Below are 20,164 nucleotides of genomic sequence, written 5' to 3' on the forward strand. Positions count from 1 at the left end.
TTACTGTTGTACTTGCTCTCTAAGCTGCGTTCTAATAGACTTAACCTGCTGTATACACCACTAAACACAGCCACTGCATTCTTTCTACCTGTAAGCCATAGCTTATTTTAAAAGCCGGCTGGGTGGGTTCATCAAAAGACGACACTGATCTTGTTTAGTGTTCAGGGAACAAGAAGTATTTTTAGGTGGCACTCTCACACAGATGTCGGGACCCAGTCAACACATTTACACCTTCCATTAATTAATTAATTCACAACGATGTTTCACCCCAACTGACCGGGTGTGTGTGCGTGTGTGTGTGTGTGTGTGTGTGTGTGGGTGTGTGTTTGTTTGTTCCGCACAGGCGGCTACAGCAATATGGCAAAGGTGTGCAGTGAAAGCTCCTTTTCAGCAAGACATCGGCCGTCCACCAACACATCCGACGATGAACTCGCTGCCATGGAAAATGGGGACAGCAGGTCTGAAAGCCGAGTTAGGGAATAAACTCACTTTGCGTTCTGATACCGGAGATCCTTGGAGTGCTGTAATAATTTTTAGATTCCAAGATCAAATGAGTGTCTCTTACCTTATCTGCTTTCTCCTAGGGCCCACTCTCTTCGTGAAGACGTCTCCGCAAGAGCATTGTCCTTAGGGTCTCGCAGAAGCCCACACAGAGGTGGAGGGGCATTGGCCAGGTGAACGTCTATGCACTTTTACATTCTGAGTGCTAATAAGTAGGGGTAGAGTAAGAAAAAAAACGTATTTGACTGTCTAGATTTAGATTTATAACACCAGGGACTCATTGTGTTGCTTCTGCCGACTCAGTTCTTTGGGTCCAGATCAGCATTTTATTTTTTCCTGATCAATTGAATGGATGACAAGAAAACAGAGATGTAGGCCAAGACTTCCTGGTCATTTCAGAGATACACCGTAATGTAATAAGTCTTCTGAGAATTTTCCTTGGCAAGTAGAGTTTGCTTTGTTTGATCTCCACGTGGATGTTTGCACCAAAAAGGCAGGTTGAAATGGTTTGGACTCATTTGTGCCTTGTGGGCTGCTAACAGGAAGTAAAGATGCAAAGCCTAGTTTGTCTCTTCTAGCAGAAAAACTGTTGTAAAGACAACAGTAGCTGTGTTTCAATTAGAAATGTACCCAAACTATAGTCAATACTCCGCTAAGGTCAAAAAGTAGCAAGTTCACAATTGAGGTATTTACATGAAATCTGACGTGAATAAGTTTGTTCACGCAATAAGTTGTTAAAAAACATGTCGTACCATCATCCTCCAACTACTTTCTGTCATCTTCTTCTTTGTGATGACTGTACCAACAACCAGTGATCAACAACCAGATGCAAAAAAAAAACAAAGTATTTCCATTGCAGTTTTGCAAAATAAACTAATTTCAATTGGGCCAAAAGACCACCTCATCCCAGCACCAAGACTTTGTATTGCTATTTTATTGCCTTGTTTCCATTAAGTGAGTTTATTTTCAAAATGTTAAATTGCGCAATCGTATGGTCAATGGAGACACGGCTACTGTAAGCACAGAAGTGCAGATGGAAAGTGAAAAGCGAAAGTGAGGATGTACTTTGACATGTCAGCCTATGCCTTCCTTTGCTTGAAGGCATAGGCCTTTGCTTGACCCAAATTTAAACAGAACCTGTGACCTAAGTTCAAATTTGGGGCGAATAAGGACAAAGACTGGAGAAACTGAAAATACCAATAAAAAGATGTCAATGGACGTTGGGAGTAGGTGCAAGTTTATATAGTCACTAAGGATATCAATACATTTAGGTACATTTACTTCTAATGGCCATCTGGAGGTCCTACACATCGCTTTACCCAAGCGTACAAGTACTGAATCAATATTAAGAACTTTTATTTTGATACATTTGTCATATTAGTTACCTCCAACACAACTTGTATTTCCTGTAAGCCAACATGATGAATAATCCATCCTGGTGCAGAGCGATGTCATTTTGTACTGTTTCACCTCCCGCTGACCTTTTAGGCTGTCTTACCTCTTCCTCATGCTGCGGAACTGGGTATCCCACAGAGTGAACCCTGTAGAGGAGAGGAATGACTCCTTCCTGGAGCGCATCAGGGCCCCGGCCCTTAAGGATGCAACCGGTGGGGAGAGCGACGCACAAAGAAAGAAAAAGTAAGTATGCTGTTGTTTTGTAGTCACTAGACGGTGTCCATTTACAGCATAGTGTCTTTTGAAATGGCGCTACGTTAAACAAAATCACGTAGCGAGAGCCACAGTTTTCAATCATATGCTCAATATCGGATTCTACATACTTGGTTTACACTCTGTTATGATTAAGCTTACCAAAGCAACACCTCCAAAATAGGGACAGCTCCACCAAGGTGCGGGGGACTAATGACGTCAATTGTGTATCAATTGTGACATCATCCCACAATATATTTTTATTTCTCCAACATTTGAGTAACATTAAATATTGGATTTAACTCATTCAACATTTGATGAGTTGAATGAGTTATGTCCATTTAATGTGAAAGATTAACAAGAGGGATTTAATCAGCACAATGTTTTTATTTTCTTACATCTTTTCAGCTGGTCTCAGTAAACAGAAGGATGTTTTTAAATCAAGATGTGTAGTGTTAAAAACTAATTACACTTACTTTTTAATTCTAAATAAACATGACCTAATATGCATTTTTGCTCAAAAGCACATTAGGTAAGTTTTACTAAAACAGGTGAGATTAATCATTCTCACCTCCATATCCGCTTGAAAACTCCTGATGGTATAACCTGCAAAAAGCTTTAGTCACCGGTTCTTTTGCTCCCATACCTTTTTGCAGTCGAAGAGTCTCCTGTTCTTTGTATTTTCCCTCTATATAGGCATGTAAAACACATTTTTCGATTTAGCTTCGGATCAGAAGCGCCAGCAGACCAAGCATATTTTCTAATCTAGATCTGTTAAGTAAGGAGAGGAGTGCCATCTAGTGTTTGTAAATACAAATTGCAGGCTGCGGTTAAATAAGGCACACTTCAATTTGGCTTAAAATGCCGAACATCCCGGCAAATATGAGACATTTGGCAACTCTAGTTTTGACCCAGACCATTTCTTAGAACCAAAGATCTGTGTTAAATCTATGGTATGCTAGCATGTTGTGCTAACAGTGACATTAAATACAAACAAATGATAAAAACAAGAAGGTCCTGAATACCACAAACTGCTTTATTTTTGTCTCAAAGTGTGAGGTTTTTTCTATAACTGCAAGTTTGAAAAACATGGTGTGATTCGCTGCTTGTTTTTAACTTAGCTTGTGTTAGCAAAACAAGCCGATATTTATGGAAGTAGTCAGGAAAATTGGAGTCGCTGGTGGGAATGTGCAAACCTCTGTGTATCCAGTTCATGACACAAAGTTTTATAAAATGTCCTCATGGAAAACAGGTTTTTAGGATATTTTTTTGTCTCAGCCCAACATTCAGTTTGGGTGTGGACAGGAGGTAAAGAGCACAAATAAATTAATAAATAAAACATCTATACTAGAGCAGGCAAGGCTTCAATATGTGTTATGTATTTATTCTGAAGATAAAGACTAAGTAAGGGCAGTCTATTATTTTCATTACTGAAAAAAAGGATTCTTACTTTTTAATTTTTTTTGGCCCTATGCCTCTTTGGTACTTTTTATATTGTCAAATATACAAGAAAATAAAATTTAGCACTGATATGGTAAAAAAAAAAAAACACAACTGAAAACAAAAAATAATCTTGTACATTAGATTGTTGGCTAACTGTAAAGATCTTAAGTTTGTTTTTAAAAAAAATACTTTCACTTTTAGGTATTTTAGTATCTGGAAATATATCTTGGTAAGATATCTTAAGACATTTCTTCCTGTTTTTCTTTTTCTAAGTCTTTCCAGTAAGTGGCCTCTTGCTACTTACAACATAAATAACTGCAACAACACAGATGAGTAAGTGTACCCAAGTTTTCAGAAGTAAATATAGATATACATCTATTCATTGTAGTATTTGTAGCCTCCCCTCTTGTAGCTAATGCAGTCAGTCAGTAGCAAAAACAAAAACCGTAGAAAGTGTATTTCCCTTCTTCCTGTTCCTTTTACAAGCATCATAAAGATAAATACTGATACTAATTATGGTGATAATGACAGCTTCCCTTCGACTTATTAATGTTGCAAGTGGATGTGGGTTTGCAAATTAGAGACGAATTTACTTCCATTAGAACTCCAAGCATGCTGCGCCATCTGCTGGCGGGAAATATGACCTACATCGGACCTTACAACAAAAACCTCAATTCTGTTAGTCTTCCTGAAGTTGCTCCCTATGTAGATCGGTAGCTTGCATCTTTTGCATCCCTCCCCACTCTGAGTCCCTTTTCAACACTGTTAAGACTGAGCTTGTGATCTCTAGCAAAAAAGAGGACAAAAAAGATGAGATTAAGAAAGACGAGAAAAAGGAAGAGGAAAAAAAAGATGATAAAGACGGAGACAAGAAAGAAGAAAATAAGGACGAGAAAAAGGATGAAAAGAAAGATGAGAAGAAAGATGAGAAGAAAGATGAAAAGAAAGACGAGAAGAAAGATGATAAAAAAGACGATAAGAAGAAAGAGGAACCTCCGTGAGTATTGTGTTAGAGACTGTAGGCCGATGCTAGTCCAGCTTGTAATTTGAATTTCAGAAGGAAAAAAAAAATCTGTTTTCTGTGTAATGTTTTTCATATTGCCATTGTTAAGTACCAAGTTGTTTTCAGGAAAGAAATCTGGATTATGGATCCATCTGCGGACCAGTACTACAGATGGCTGAGTGTCATTGCAGGCCCAGTGTTTTATAACCTGATCATGATTGTAACAAGGTACTGTCTTGTTAGTACTACTATCATTTTCCTGAATACAAAAGTTCTTTGTTGATTTTTGCTTCTCTTTCTTTTTCTAGGGCCTCCTTTAATGAGCTCCAATCTTCGTATACCAAACTCTGGATAGTCTTGGACTATACCTCAGACATCATCTACTACATGGACACATTTGTCAGATCAAGAACAGGTCCGAATTCTGGAAATGTTTAATGAAGGAAATGTGTTTTTTTTCTTATGCAAGTTAATCTTCACTGTATATTGTGGGTTGGTCTCTTATTTTGTGCTTTGCTTCTCATAGGTTACCTTGAACAAGGACTGTTGGTAAAAGATAGCAAAAAACTGAGAGCTAAATACAGAACGACATCTCAGTTCAAATACGACATGATTTCAATGATACCCACAGACCTGCTCTTTCTGCAGTATGGATTTGACAACCCAGAGTTTCGCTTCAACCGTCTTTGCAAAATCCAGAGGCTCTTTGAGTTCTTTGAGCGCACCGAGACAAGAACCAGCTTCCCGAACATGTTTCGTATCAGCAATCTTGTGCTTTACATCCTCATCATCATCCACTGGAATGCTTGTGTTTTCTTTTCCATTTCGAAAAGCATCGGCTTTGGATCTGACACATGGGTCTATCCTAACATCAGTCACCCAGAGCACGGTCGCTTGGCACGAAAGTACATCTACTCCCTATACTGGTCGACACTCACCCTCACCACTATCGGAGAAACCCCAGCACCAGTAAAAGATGTTGAATTCCTCTTTGTCATTGGGGACTTTCTCACCGGTGTGCTAATCTTTGCTAGTATCGTCGGTAACGTTGGTGCCATGATCTCCAACATGAATGCCTCTCGTGCCGATTTTCAGGCAAAGATCGACTCCATAAAGCAATACATGCAGTTTCGAAAAGTCACCAGAGACTTGGAGGCCAGAGTGATCAAATGGTTTGACTATCTTTGGACTGAAAAGAAGACCTGCGACGAGAAAGAAGTTTTGAAAACTCTCCCGGACAAGCTTAAGGCAGAAATTGCCATCAACGTCCATTTGGATACGCTAAAGAAAGTGCGAATTTTCCAGGACTGCGAAGCTGGTCTGTTGATCGAGTTGGTGCTCAAGCTGCAGCCACAGGTGTTCAGTCCTGGAGATTACATCTGTAAGAAAGGGGATATTGGCAGGGAGATGTACATCATAAAGGAAGGAAAGCTGGCAGTGGTGGCTGATGACGGAGTCACTCAGTTTGTGGTGCTCAGCGACGGGGCATACTTTGGAGAAATCAGTATCTTAGGCATCAAGGGGAGTAAAGCCGGTAACCGACGAACGGCCAACATCCGAAGTGTGGGTTACTCTGATCTCTTCGCGTTGTCCAAAGACGACTTGATGGAGGCACTCACTGAGTATCCAGATGCCAAGAAAGCTCTGGAAGAAAAGGGCAAAGCCATCCTGATGAAAGACAACCTAATCGACGAGGCGGTGGCGAATGCGGGCGCAGACCCCAAAGATCTGGACGAGAAGATCGTAAAACTGCAGGGCAACCTGGATGTGATGCAGACCAAGTTTGCTCAGCTAATGGCAGAGTTTACCTCCACCCAGGCACGGCTGAAGCAGAGGGTCACTCAGATGGAGGGAAAAGTGAAATCCATAAAACCAGAGGACCTCTCCGAAGTGGTGGCTGACAAAGACAAAAAGGTCCAGTGAAAAAAAAAAAACTTTACTGGAGAACTTTGAAACTGATTCTCTTTTATTTCATATAAATGCCCACATTTTTAACTATTTATACGTCGTGTTTATTATCATCACATTATGTGTCAAACTGTGTACAGTGAAAGCAGAGAGTCTGTTTTTGTGCTTTCTGACTGACCGCTACTTTTGTTGTCTTGAAACAATTTGAGTGTGTTGAGCGGAAGCACTTGTTTATGCCAAAAATTGGCTTTTCATAGCCTTAGGATGACTTTTTTTTTTCCCTGATAAGAATTCAGATTATTCAGGTAAATGTATTGCTCTTCTTAAGCTGCACTGTTTATTGTATAAAAATTTCAACATTTTAAAAAACCAGTATTGTTTATATGTTACCGTCAGTATACTCTTACAAATATGAATGTTATATGCAAATAAAATGTTCATATTAAATAACTTCTTTGTCTACGTGTGAGTAAAAGTGTCAAACTTACTTTGAAAACAGATCATATCCAACTAATTTCTGATGGATCATAATTAGCTGCTTATGACTATCACTGTCTTAACAATTCCTGCCTTACTTTACAATTCCAGCCTCTTTAAATGCTAGCAATTGAAAATAATTTTTCAATTAACAACAAGCTGGAACTGCTCAACACTACAACTCCTCATACAGCATCTATTACTTAATCTGATAAATGAATTTTAATGTTGGTGTTTCTAGATAGCTTTAAACCATCCACGTAAGTAATATCACACTGGTTCCTATCCAGCCAAATGTGTTGGTTTATCAAAAAACATGCTACATGGGTATAAACATTAGAAAATTAAATTAATTTTAGGAAACATCAAGTCCTACTACATTTTGTAACTTTGACTGTCACTTTTTGAACTGTGTACCATTTTGTCACAGTGCATCATTTACTCAATAGAGTTAAAGTGACCATTTTGTTTTATTTATTTATTTTGACCATTTCTAATAATGAACTAACCAGCTGGGGATGCTTTGAGTGCCCCATGTGGCCAAAAAGTTAATTGCTACATTAATCAGAAAGTAGGTTGAGCTGTTATCAGTTGTAGCCAGTTCAAGACTCCAGGATGTGAATCAACAGAGTAACGTGACACTGCGTAATATCACTGCTGAGATATCAGCATTAGCGCAATGTTTTGGCACAGATTTTTTACCATGCAGAAAAGAAATCTGTGACTTAAGCTAGTGATCAAATGCCAGTTATTTTTATACCATGTGAATACAGGAATTTACAACAAAGCTACAATTTTTCAACTTTATTTACCTTGCATATTGGAGAGTTTACAGAAGGGTTTTTCACATTTTCTGCAAATTCTTTACATACCTGAGATACTTGGCCAAATCAAACACGTATTGTGGCTGTTTCCCTTAAACAGGCCTTGCACATTTGGCATTTGCACGGACAAGTGTGCAAATCAGTAACTCATAGGAAACGAGCCAAGAGATGCTTTTTTAAAAGATTTGACACACTAAACCAGGGGTGGGCAATCCTGGTCCTGGAGGGCCGGTGTCCTGCAGCTCTTAGATGTCTCCCTGGTCCAACACATTTGAATCCAACAGATGAATCACCTCCTCAGTGCAGTCAGATTCTCCAGAGTCCTGCTAACGACCTCATTATTTGACACAGGTGTGTTGAAGTAGAGACACTTCCAGGAGACCAGCCCTCCAGGCCTGGAGTTGTCCACCCCTACACTAAACCAATCGCTAAGTAATCTTAAAGGGGTGGCATTATGTACTTTCCAGGCACATGGTGCCATTTTATGGCACAATTGAGTAACTACGTTACTGTCAGTTGTTATAAAAATGTTGTGTATATATATATATATATATATATATATATATATATATATATATATATATATATATATATATATAGCATTTATATATACATAAAGAAATTTGACTTTGCAATTAAATTCTTGATATTGGGCCTCTGTCTCTTTAAGAAGCTCCTGTTCTTTTTGAAACTTAGCCTTCAGGAAGACATCACAACGTTTCTCCATAATTGCTATTGCCACTAGTGTGGAGGAGCTCAAAGGAGTGGAAGATGTGTTTATGCACCCACAATGGTTGCCGTGGGAGATTCAAGGATTACTCAAACAAACATTAAAGAAAAAGCAACACTCCAGGTGTTTTTGATGAGGGAATAACATCATAACATGATGTAAAGCGAAAACAAAATGTCAATTTTACATAACACTGCCCCTTTAAAACACTTAGCCAACACCATCACATCAGGATCACAGCAAACGATATTCAGTCTATATCCACTACAGGAGGCACGGCACAAAGGTTTCAATCATAAAATGAACTGAAGGTCAGTGAGCAGGTAATATAAAAGGCTTCTTCACCTCAGTCTACTGAACTGACAATCGCAGCCAAGGAGCACCGTAAGGCCCAGTGAGGACTAAATACTGCTACATTTCCAAAAACGTCAGAGGCATCAGAAGTCAAACTAAGTTCATAAATATACTTTATGTGCTACACGTAAGCGCACTTTCACAGTTTCACAAGCGGGTTTTCGCCTTTTTCAGAACCAGAACGTGGGGATGGGAGAAGGTTGAACTTATTCGGGATTTTTAATGCCTACAAGTGACAAGGTTACAAAGCAAGTGAGGGCTAAGCGTGGAAGGCCAACAGTGGAGTTTGTCTGTGAGAGACTCATTAGGCACAGAATTATTATTGCAGCATTTTGTTTGTTGTTGTTTTTTGGTGGTATTCCCTTTTTTTTTTGTTTCTTTCCCACACAGACAGAAAACTCTCTGTGGAAATCCATTACAGCATTCCAAAACCTTTGGCGTAAGTGATGGCCTTGAGGAGTCTCTCTTTCAGTTTGTCCTTGGAGGAGTATTCAGGGAGCAGCAGGGCGTTGAAGCAGGTGTGGGAGGTTGGTAGCCTGCAATGAACCGCAAAAAACCCCCCAAAAAAAAACATTTATTTGAGATGAGTGTGCTGAAATTCAACGGGAAGTTGCCTGGACCAGTTGTACCTGTCTGAATCAGAGCCGTTCTTCGCGATGATCATCTTTAATTTACCGAGACCTCCAACCGGAGCTCTGTCTGTTCCCGTGGTGAACTGGAGAAAAAGTCGTTTCTGCTCCTCTCCGAAAGAGTGGATGGTTTCCCAGAAGTCTCTGCAGCCAAAAATGAACATTAATTCAAGATACTTTTACATTCTCATACATTCTGCATGTAAAAAAAAAAAAACAAAAAAAAAAACAAAGAAAGATATTCCAGAGTTGTCAGTGTTTTAAAATGCTAAACTTCACTATGGCTTTATGGCATATATTTCCACTTTAATATGGAGCCTGGAGGAGTTAGAAACTAGAGGGAAAGGAGGACACTGGAGTGGACAGAAGAAACAAAGGACATAATGAAAGAAGAAGTAGAGGGTTTCAGTATTTTGGTGACACATGGAATAAAGTCTGGAAATACAAATATTTCTCCATACTTATCCAGATCTTCAAAGTACTAAAATCAAATTCCATACTGCATATGAATCAGATTCACTTTCATGTTTCATCTTTCATGTGGTTCCCCCCCAAAATTAGAAAATAATCTTGTTCTGTTGAGAAAATGAACCCTCGCATGGTCTTATTGTGACGCTCTGGAGGACAACGGCAAATGATGGTTGGACGACAGACCATCAGACCATCAGTTCACGAAACAATCACTGAGTGTTATCAGAAAACATTTTTGTGTTCTTATTCAAAAGCTCCCATTAGTACAAAATGATTAAAAAAAAATCAAGTTTTCATAATTTCTTGTTTTTTCAGTGTCTCCAATGAAACCACATGAGAACATTTACAGCTGAGACAAAAGTTAAAGACAGTGAACGGACTTACTTGATAATTTGACTGTCCTTAGTGTAACCTCCGTCATATTCTGTTGTCTTTTCAAGTGCTTCAAAGTCAAGTTTCTAAGAAAAAAAGAGAGAACTTATATTATCAGTTCTTAATACTTTTCAATCTTTTCTTAAACTATGAGATTAAAGGATGCAGTTTTATAAGAGCAACGTCTGTCCATTATAGCTAAATACTTAGAATACAAAGACTTGTTTGGAAAGTTAATCAATAACTTTACTCTTCTATAATACAGTTTATGACCTTCCCAGGAGCAGGAGCTGAGGGTAAAACCACTGTGGTAATTCTCACAGTGACTTACAAACGTTCACATTCATTTTCCATGTTTTGTTGTAACATAACCACAAACTTTTGTCACCTGAAAACCAACTCGATAAACGTTCACACTCCAGGTAGCCATTTTGGCTCTTAGCCCAGCTACGTAAAAGGCTTTTAGAGCCACAAATGTTACACAACATTTAAAAAAAAGTTGATTTATAATTATCATTTTGGATAAATATTTGTTATTTTTACAAAAATGCTATTTTATTAACATTTTCCGGGTTTAAAGTAAAGAGAGCGTGGGTACCTGTTCTTCTATGAGATGTGGATATTTTTGAACAACTTATGCAAAAACAACAACAACAAAAAAAATAAAAACTAGGTTCCAACCTTTTAGATAAAAAAAAATATATATCTAAACGTACTTCTGGTACTTTCAGCGTCATTATTTTGTGGAAATTTAATGCAGTTGTTCATTGAAAAACTGCTAATGTGGCGAAATGTGGAAAATGAGGTGTGAATACTTTTGCTTGATGATGTCAAATTAAAAGCATTTAAGATTTGCTTCCAAACTTAATTTTATGGAAAAAAAAACACTAAGTTTTTATTTAAAATCTAGGCATTAGATTTTCTAAATTGCATAAAACTAGTCACAAAATGAGTTATTTTGTTTTCTATTTAGGTTCACTTCATTGCCAAATTAAAAATGGAGATTGCTGATTTTTTTTCTCACCCTGCTCCCACAGATCAGAAGCTCGACTTCCTCTGGTCTGAACAAGTATTTGAGCGGCGACTCGTTCGTGACCATCAGGAAACCTTTCTTAAAGGCTTTGAATTGGCTCTCCACACTTTTGTTCAGGATGTAGTCTGCATACAGATGAACAAATTCCTATGTATCACACACACACGCACACACACGCACACACACACACACACACACACACACACACACACACACACACACACACACACACACACACACACACACACACACACACACACACACACACACACACACACAGAGAAGGAACAACATTTTTAAAAAGTTCAAACATTTCATTGTAGTTCTGTTGTTTTCTTTCTTGACATTACAAGTCGGTGAGGGGTTGTTGTCCTGGTTACTGTCCAGGATGTTCAGCTGAGCTTGTGGGTTATTTCATTTAGTTCTTATTCCTGTTTTTGTAATTGTGAAACACACCTAAGTCAAAGGAGGAACCAGCATGTTCTATATCTGTGTAACTAGACGTGAAACCAGTGACTTTGGAATAGAAGATACTTTAAGTCAGGATTTAGATCTGGGAATAACCATAAAACTGACTGCCTATGTTGGGGAATGTGTAGGATTTATTTCTTTAAAGTCTGGTCTGATAATAGAATCTAAGTAGAAGTCACATAAATCTTTTCAGACTCTATGGAAATGATCCCCCAGTTGAAAATAATGAAAACAACGAGCATAAAATTAGGAATTTACATCATATGGTCTTCTAAACTGAGGCTTACAACCTTCTATATAAAATGTAAAAGAAGTGTTGGCCACAACGTTGGAAGTTGGAAAACAGCTCACCTGTCTGTTCTCCTTGGTAATGGGGATCTGGTCCCCCTTCTCCTTCAGGTCATATAGTACGGGGTTTCCAAAAAGATCTGTGTGCGATATCTGGAAGGTGAGCATCATGTCCTCCTCCAGGCTGCCGCTGTACTCCAGCACTTCCTTCAGACTTTGGTAGAGAACCTGCCACAGCAGAAACATGAGACCTGAAGGGCCACTGTACATCTGAAAGTAGAAAAAAACCCTGCATTTTCTCTCTAGAGGTAATTCACATTTTTTAATCTGAAAATTCCTGAAATTTTCAGACTCAAATTCCAGACTTCCAAGCCTTTCACATTAGCTTTCCCTGATATTCTTACATAAATAATCAGGCTTTAAATATCGAACCTGGGAAAACAGAAACTAGAAGGAAGAAAGTAGGAAAGAAAGAAAGAAGTAAGGATGGAAACAATGAATTAAGTAAGGAAGCAAGGAAAGAAGGACAGGTGGACGAAAGGAAAAACTAAAGTAGGATACAAGGACGAAGAGAAGGTAGGGAGGAAGGAATGACACAAGGAGTGAATAGAGGTAGAACAGAAGGAAGAAGTTAAGAAGGAGATAAATAAAAGACAGTAACAAAGAAGGAAAGGATAACATAAGGAAAGAATAGATGGAGGGAACAAAGAAAAAGAAAGACAGTAAGAATGGAAGGACACAACATAAAGCAAGAATAAATATTGGACTCAAGGAAGGAAGAAAGGGAAGCTTCAGGAACCCTGTCGCTAAAATGTCAACACATCCACACGAACATGTAGCATCATATAGAAAAAGTTAGTGTACTGGATGTGAGTCTGACAGATCCAGGAAGGTCCCTTTCTTGCCCATCAGCTTCCTGTAGACAACCATGGGGAAGTGAACGTCCAGGATGCAGTTGTTGTAAATGGCGAGGCCCAGAACAATCCCAATAAGCGTGTACTGTGCTTCGTTCTCCAACGAGGACGAGTTAAACCAGAAAAGTTTGGTGTCATTGTCGTAGGTGAACATCCCTGTTAAGAAAGTAATTTACAAGCAAGTGAATGTAAGTATTTGATGATTTTTACAACATGAACAAAACTCAACAGATGCAAAACAGATGCATTAAGCTTTCAGTAAAAAACATTGTTTCAAGCCTAACCTATGTCCAGATTAAAGATTTCCTCCAATACCAATTGGAAGAACTCTTTCGACACTCCTCCTTCGTCTACGCCTTGTTCGCCCTCAAACTCAACATACAGCTGCTTCTTCAGGTCTGACGGGTTCTCCATGGAGATCATTTCCAGCTGCAAGAAATACAGTTACCACGTATTCACACACTGGGACCGCGCCAACCACGTTACATCCAAAGCAAACCAACACCTCCGACGCCCCGAGACTCACTCTGACGAGGGCGTCGTCGATGATGTGGTCTCGGCGTACTTTGAGCTTCAGATAGGGGTTTGGCTGCTGGCCCTGCACCATGCTGTAGAGGGCGGTGAGGCGCCTCTCGCTGTACATGCGGATCCTGTTGTCGTAATACAGCCCCTGGCTCTTGGTGATGACGCTGAGGATGAAGGGGCAGCTCTGGAAGGAAAACTTGGTTTCCGCATTGACTTTGAAGAAGGTAAAATCTTTGTCCATTTCAATCACTTCGTTCACCGATTCATTGACAAAATCCTCAAACGGGATGAGGGGTTTGATGCTGTCTACGGGACGGACGCTCAGCTCCTTCTCCAGAGGGTCGACCCGCGGGCCTTTCTTGTAGAGCCGGTCTTCGCCCAGCAGCTCGTGCAGCGTCAGTTCGTCCGACTCGGCATCTTCATCATCCTCCTCATTGTGCTCGACGTCCACCTCCCCGCCGAGGATGCTTGCGTAGAAGACGACCCTCAAGCACTTGGTGGCAGCCACCACCGTCTCGTCGTCGTTTATCAGGTTTTCCGCGCCATACTCATTACTAACGACTGTGAAGGTGATGAGCTGCTGGAAGGTCTCCATCATACGGCGGACGTGCGGAAGGCCGAACGTCGACCACAGCTTGGACAGGCGAGCGAGGGCGGTGAGCGGCAGCTTGCTCATCGCCTTGCAGAACAGAGGTAACGCCACCTCCAGGTACTCTGGGCTGTGCAGGTTGCTGTTCTCCATCACTATGATGAAGATATTCAGATAATCTGGGTTTGCTTCGTACACATCAAGATATTCCAGGTCAAGTTCCAAATTTGGAGTGAGGTAAATGAGGGCGTTGACCAGGGCAGACTCCACCTGGTCGATGGACAGGAGTTTGTCGTAGACCCTTCGAACTGCGTCGATGTCTACCAAAGGCTCAAAGGAGTTGGGGATTCCGTTTGGAGTTTCATCAGGCGAGGAAGCAGAGGAGGAGAGCTTCTGGTCGCTCTGTTTCTCTTCGTCTTTCGATTTAAGAGAATTGAGGGTTTTGGCAGCGGCACTTGGCTCTTCCTTCCGGAAACTCTTCATTAGAGCATCCGCATTGGAGAATATCCTGCCAATGACGCGGACGAGAGCAGAGTAGTTCCCTTCTTCCTCGCAGACACTCAGTATCCTACACACGGTCTGCTCTGTGAGGTAGTGAACATCTGCAATCGGAAACTAAACTGTTAAAAACGACTTAAACCCCACCTCTGCGACAATCCATAGTCCATTTTGAAAGTACCTGAGAATTCCTCGGTGCTCATCTCACGCCCCAGCCGAGAGTCTTCGTCAGGCCTGGACTCGACAGCGGGGTAATAGTCACAGAGTTTGGCGTTGACCTTGAACAGTTCCAGTGCTTTAGCAGCTGCCGGGTTGTTGCCCAGCGGTTGACAAGTCGAACAAGAGGCACAAAACTCATTGGTGCAGCTGCTATTTCCACAGCCCTCAGTCAACTGTCGAAAGTAGCGTTCAATTAACCGCTTTGCAGTCGCTCTGTTCCTGTGAGAACAAGGAATAATTATTTATAATATAAGCAATGCACGCGTTTCAAACATGATCATCCTCCTTGAATGTGCTACATTTTGTCATTTTACCACCACAAACCTCAGTGTGTTTCATTTGAGTTGTATGTAGCAGAACACCATGTAATGATCGTGAAGATGAAGAAAAAAAATAAGACATTTTGGATTTTTTAAAATTTCTTTTTAAAGATGACCTTAAAAAATATTCACATTTGCATTCAGACTGAAATTTTTACCAATTCTTCTTTGCAGAATAGCTCAAACTCCGTAAGACTGAACAGAGACCATCAGTTATCAAGTTCTACCACAACTTTCAACTGAATTAGGTCTGGACTTTGACTAGGCTATTCTGACACATGAATATGATCTAAACTGTTCTACTGTAGGTTTGGCTATATTTTATTTTGGGGACCTGAATACAAATGCTGATCTCAAACGCATCATTTTCCTTCTACTTTACAATTATGCACTACTTTGTGCTGGTCTGAGAGAAAAAGTGAAAAAGGTTAATGTACTTTTCAACGTACAATTCAAATTAATTCAATCATTTCCATGTGCATGATTTATCGATTTTCTCTTTTCTCTCTTTCAACCAAAGACTGGATGACAAACGTCTTCAGTCTGGTGTTTTGGACAATTTTGTTTACAGAGACTTCATAATATATTCCATTTGTTGCTTCTGTTGTTTTGTTTATTTAGTATGGATATTTAAAATGTCTTCCAGTTCCAGTGTTAAATGTTTATTAGAATTTAAAGTTTAATGAGATTTGAGAGTGTGTTGTTGCATTATTATGCCATAACTGTCATATTTCTTGGAAATGCTCAGAAAAACAACAATATTACAGTTTATCACAATAATGTCTGGGAGAATTTATCATCCAGCAAAATGTGTTATAGTGACAGACCTATAATTTAAATACACAAAACACCGGTTTTGTAGTAGGCAGGGGCCACCATGACATTCTCATGAATAAAAATGGTATTGTTTTATGGTCTTAACGTATGTATTTGCATAGGCAGCCAGCCTGCAGCTTACCAGATAGGGGTCAGAGCATCACCTTAATAAAATTTAAGAAAGGTTTGTATGGTTTCACATCTGTATTTCTCTAAAACTATTGTATATCTCACTTTGTTGTAAGAGAAAGCGTAGGAGGAAGTTAATATTTCCTGATTAAATAAAGTGAAATACCAGTTGGCCACAAATATCTTGTCTATTCAGCGATATATGAATAATGAGAAAACATGTCTATTAGAAACAAACAAAAAAATTGTTGATTCAAGTCAGAGGAGACTTACATTCGGCTGGATTCAGGCACCTCAGGCTGGAGGACAGTCAGCTGAAAGAATGACGAGCAAAAGTATAAATTCCTATTATTTGATGCACATATTTAAAAATAGACTTAAACAGTATTTATTGACCATGCTTTGGTGACTACTTTTTCCTCCATTGAAACCTGAAGATTTAATTTGCTAATCTGTAGAGCAGCAGCAGCCCTGCAAGCCATATTTACAGCAGAGTAAGAAAAGTCATGACTCATAACCCTTTAGTGATGCATATTAATATCCTAAATGTTGCCTACAGGTGCAGGGAAAAATGTTTTGCCCTGACAGTGTTTTAGCTGCCAAAGAGGACAAGAAAGCATCAGCCAGGTCTCACCAATTAAATGTGAATGATAATGTAGACCTGTGTGTGTTTAACACAATGTCAAGGAAAAACATCAACAGTGACTTTTTTTGTTTTTTACACTGCCTGGCTCCCAAAAACATTCACCTGGATTTAACTTAGCAAACAGGTTCAGAAGCCTCCTATTGGACAATTACTGCATGGGTGATTGTCTGTCAGCTGGCAACATGTTATTCAACCCCAACTGATGCAATAAGTAGCTTCTTGTTTCTGAAACAATAATGTCGAAAGACACATCCTGTGTTCATGGGAAAAGGTTTAAATCCATTGTTTTCATCAAGTAGAGAAAATATCTAAGGACATTGGAGAAATTATTAAAATTTTAGCCTGTTCACTGCTAAAAACTGGAAAGAAAGTGGAGAACCATCGTCTTCAAGGAGCAAATGTGGTTGGAGTCTAGCTCAATGGAAGAAGGTCATGTGGTCTGATGAGTCCAGATCTACCCTGTTCCAGAGTGATGGGCAGATGAAGAGATGCTCCCATCATGCATAGTTTCTACTGTATCAGCCTGTGATGACGGTGCTATGATCTGGAGTAGCTGCAGTCGGTCAGGTTCAGGTTCACCGACGTTGTGCGTCCAAAGAATGAGGAGGTCAGATGACTACCTGAGCGATCGGGCTGATCATTGAAAAAAAATCTATCAGTGGATTTTTTTTTTCTTCCCAGCATCAATACAACATCTAGGTGAAAAGTTTATTTATTTCCACTGGCTGGAAATAAATCTTGAGGCAATGCAGAAGCCAATCAAAATGACGCAACAGCGAATGTCGTAATCAAAGCTGAGGCGGTATACTGAAAGATTAGAGTGTAACCTTTTTGTCTTTCTATCGGGCAGCGCATAAGGACACTTCCAAACTGTATGAGGTAATTCTACAGTGAGAATCTTTATCCCAAATGTGGAAAACATTTAAGAAAGTAGCCAATCTTCCCACCAGTGGACGTCTCAACAAATTTACCCTAATGTCACACTGCACATTGCCAGAAGAAACTAAAAAAAAACACACACACACACACGCACACACACACACACACACACACACCCCCACACACAAATACATAAAAACAAGAGCTCCATCTCAATGTCCCTTGGGCAGACAAGACCTAAGTAGAAATGACTGGCCATAATGCACAACACAATGAAACCAAATCACAGCATATCAGTCCAACAGTTGAAGCTTGAAGCAAAACTGGGTTATCAACAGATCCAAAGACAGCAGCAGAACCAAAGGAGAACGTGTCGCAACAGTTCCCTTAAATCCAGATCTAAGCCAATTGAAATACAGTATAAGGCACAAACTAATGCCTGCAAACCTCAACCAATTCAGGCAGCATTAAAAATAAGACTGGGTCAAAAGGATGAAGCCAACTCCATTAGAAGAAACTCAGGAAGGTAGTGGAGCTGAGGGTGATTCTACAAGAATGTACATGTGAACAGCAAACAAAATGTTTATCACATTAGCACTAAATGTGTGAATATTGCTGTGATGTGCAGGGATTGGCGAGGACATTTCAAAACAAAATGAACATGTATTTTCTCTAAAAGGGGAAAATACAAGTTATTAAGTTACATAGGTCCGAAATGACACAAAAACAATCATAGGGAACATAACAGGTTACACATGCTATATAAAGGTGTAAAATCCTGGTTATAAATGAGCTCTTAACCTTTAGACCTGGTGAACAGCAGCCTGGCTAAAATCAAAAGACGGGCAGAGTTGAAAATTACAGCAACTAAAAGAAGAGGAAAAGACAAGTAAAGTTTCTCACCACACTTTAAAAGGAAGTACAGCTTCGTTTCTATTACAGGCACTTCTATTCCAGCGATGCAAACCTAAACGAAGGAAACAGCACATGACTTTAGTTTCTGCTCCAAACAAGAGCCACCTGCCGAACTTATCTTGTTATCGCAATTGAATAACTCCGTAGTACACCAACCTGTGATTTGACAGATAGTTCAGCGTATGTCAGTGACGGTGCAAAAAAAAAAAAAAAAAAAAAAAAAAAAAAAATCTTGAAAAAAATCTCTCGTGTGACAGACTGACAGCTCCGTGCTCTGGCGTTTCAGTGGCTGTCTCAAGAAAACGACTTGTGTTTTTTACACGCGTGTTCACGGCTCGGGTGTGCCAGCGTCAGAAAGGGGACTTATGTTCCGTGTTTAAGTCAGAGTGTAGCGCTTTTCACTGTCATCTTGTAAACAAGAACGAGCTGTATCCCGGCATGCAGCGCGAGGCTGTCAAACGTCATGCACGCTCGTTCCTCTCACCTTCGCGCGGCACAATTAAACATACACGACTGTGAGGAGTGACGAAAAATCACAAAACACCGCAGATAAAAACAGGGCTGGGGCCCTATGGAGGAATTTAAATGGCCTTGTTCGAAAAGTTTAAAGTGGTACCTTTGATTTATTTGAAGGAGGGAGAGAAGGAACAATTAGGACACAATGCCATCCATTACATTATTTAAAAAGTCACTTGTGTGAATATAGGAAGCGCTTTTTAAAAAAAATTTACTCCTACGCTGTTCTTGTTTGAATGCACTTTTTCTTTGAATACTGTTTTTCTGATCAAGAAAGTAGAAAAACAAATGACAAAATAAGAAGTACAAACCTTCCTTTTAGTAAGATGAACTTGACAGCACTTAAGATCTCTTGTCTATAAAAGCCAGACTACTTGGTTTATTTTATTTCTGTGTGCTTAGTAAAAGGAAAATGTTCACTGTAAAATTGTTTGAGCATTTGAAAAACAAGTAACATTTTTGTCCATTTAAAGTGATTCATTAACAGAGAATACAGAGCCCTGAATGCTTTCTGTACAGTTACCTTTTGTTACCAAACTTACAATGACCCACTAAATGTCACAGAAAAGAAATAAAATAGGTGATAGAAGTAGAGCAGAGTCTTTGAATGCACAGAGAATCAATCTTTCTTCACTTACTGACAGAGATTTAAACACTTGCCAGACCTTTCTTTCCTCCCTCTGGGCTCTAAGTCATACCCAGAAACAATAAATCACACTGGTCACGCAGCAGGTAGTGAGAAATGGCTGCTGCCCAACTCTGACGTAAAGCCTATTCTTTTTTAAATTATGCATGGTCCAACCCCCACGCCATGCTGTGTCGAACAATCACATTTATTATTCTATCAATGCTCAGATCAAATATCGAGTTTTACACTTCACACTTCTGAAAACATGCTTACACCTGACACCAGGGAAGCCAAAGCAAGCCCACAGGTAGTTTTCATGGAAGTTGCTGCAAAGTTCAGATGTATTCCTAATCTTACTGTAAAGAAGAGTTCATTTAAAAAAGCATAAATTTGAGTGTTATGTGCCAATATGTTCAAAA

The 20,164-nt window shown here is 39.6% G+C and overlaps 2 protein-coding genes across 3 annotated transcripts; one reads left to right on the forward strand and one right to left on the reverse strand.

Moving 5' to 3' along the window:
* The first annotated feature begins 310 nt into the window (after positions 1–310).
* On the forward strand, positions 311–7,063 carry cnga3a (cyclic nucleotide gated channel subunit alpha 3a). Its single transcript, XM_014981758.2, has 8 exons — positions 311–458; positions 585–674; positions 1,990–2,139; positions 3,865–3,924; positions 4,382–4,588; positions 4,721–4,822; positions 4,903–5,009; positions 5,121–7,063. The coding sequence occupies exons 1-8, from the start codon at positions 358–360 to the stop codon at positions 6,515–6,517; spliced, it is 2,214 nt and encodes a 737-aa protein (XP_014837244.2). The 5' UTR covers positions 311–357; the 3' UTR covers positions 6,518–7,063.
* Positions 7,064–7,768: 705 nt separating this feature from the next.
* On the reverse strand, positions 7,769–19,462 carry ube3a (ubiquitin protein ligase E3A). 2 transcript variants are annotated; one of them, XR_015762724.1, is made up of 12 exons: positions 18,590–19,462; positions 16,435–16,475; positions 14,859–15,115; positions 13,592–14,781; positions 13,350–13,494; positions 13,016–13,221; positions 12,215–12,379; positions 11,384–11,539; positions 10,372–10,445; positions 9,517–9,660; positions 8,199–9,423; positions 7,769–8,023 (listed from the first exon to the last, which is right to left on the reverse strand). XR_015762724.1 is itself a non-coding variant. In XM_014981764.2 (12 exons), coding segments are annotated over exons 3-12 (2,460 nt in total). In that variant the 5' UTR covers positions 16,437–16,475; positions 18,590–18,653; positions 18,758–19,462; the 3' UTR covers positions 7,769–9,302. The 2 variants fall into 2 exon arrangements, 1 of the variants encoding a protein (XP_014837250.2); XM_014981764.2 differs by having other exon boundaries at positions 7,769–9,423; positions 18,590–18,653; positions 18,758–19,462.
* Positions 19,463–20,164: the final 702 nt, after the last annotated feature.

The sequence above is a fragment of the Poecilia mexicana genome, unplaced genomic scaffold, assembly GCF_051168715.1.
Source record: "Poecilia mexicana isolate PSO_F unplaced genomic scaffold, ASM5116871v1 scaffold_4, whole genome shotgun sequence".
NCBI lineage: Eukaryota > Metazoa > Chordata > Actinopteri > Cyprinodontiformes > Poeciliidae > Poecilia > Poecilia mexicana.

Excerpts from the sequence above, each read along its gene's own strand:
- ube3a (XM_014981764.2), bottom strand. Across the intron at positions 13,495-13,591 it reads TCGACGACGCCCTCGTCAGA|CTGGAAATGATCTCCATGGA; the intron begins GTGAGTCTCGGG and ends TATTTCTTGCAG. Across the intron at positions 10,446-11,383 it reads TTCTGATCTGTGGGAGCAGG|AAACTTGACTTTGAAGCACT; the intron begins GTGAGAAAAAAA and ends TTTTTTTCTTAG.
- cnga3a (XM_014981758.2), top strand. The coding sequence starts at position 358 with ATGGCAAAGGTGTGCAGTGAAAGCTCCTTTTCAGCAAGACATCGGCCG. Across the intron at positions 3,925-4,381 it reads AACTGCAACAACACAGATGA|CAAAAAAGAGGACAAAAAAG; the intron begins GTAAGTGTACCC and ends TGTGATCTCTAG. Across the intron at positions 4,589-4,720 it reads AAGAAGAAAGAGGAACCTCC|GAAAGAAATCTGGATTATGG; the intron begins GTGAGTATTGTG and ends AGTTGTTTTCAG.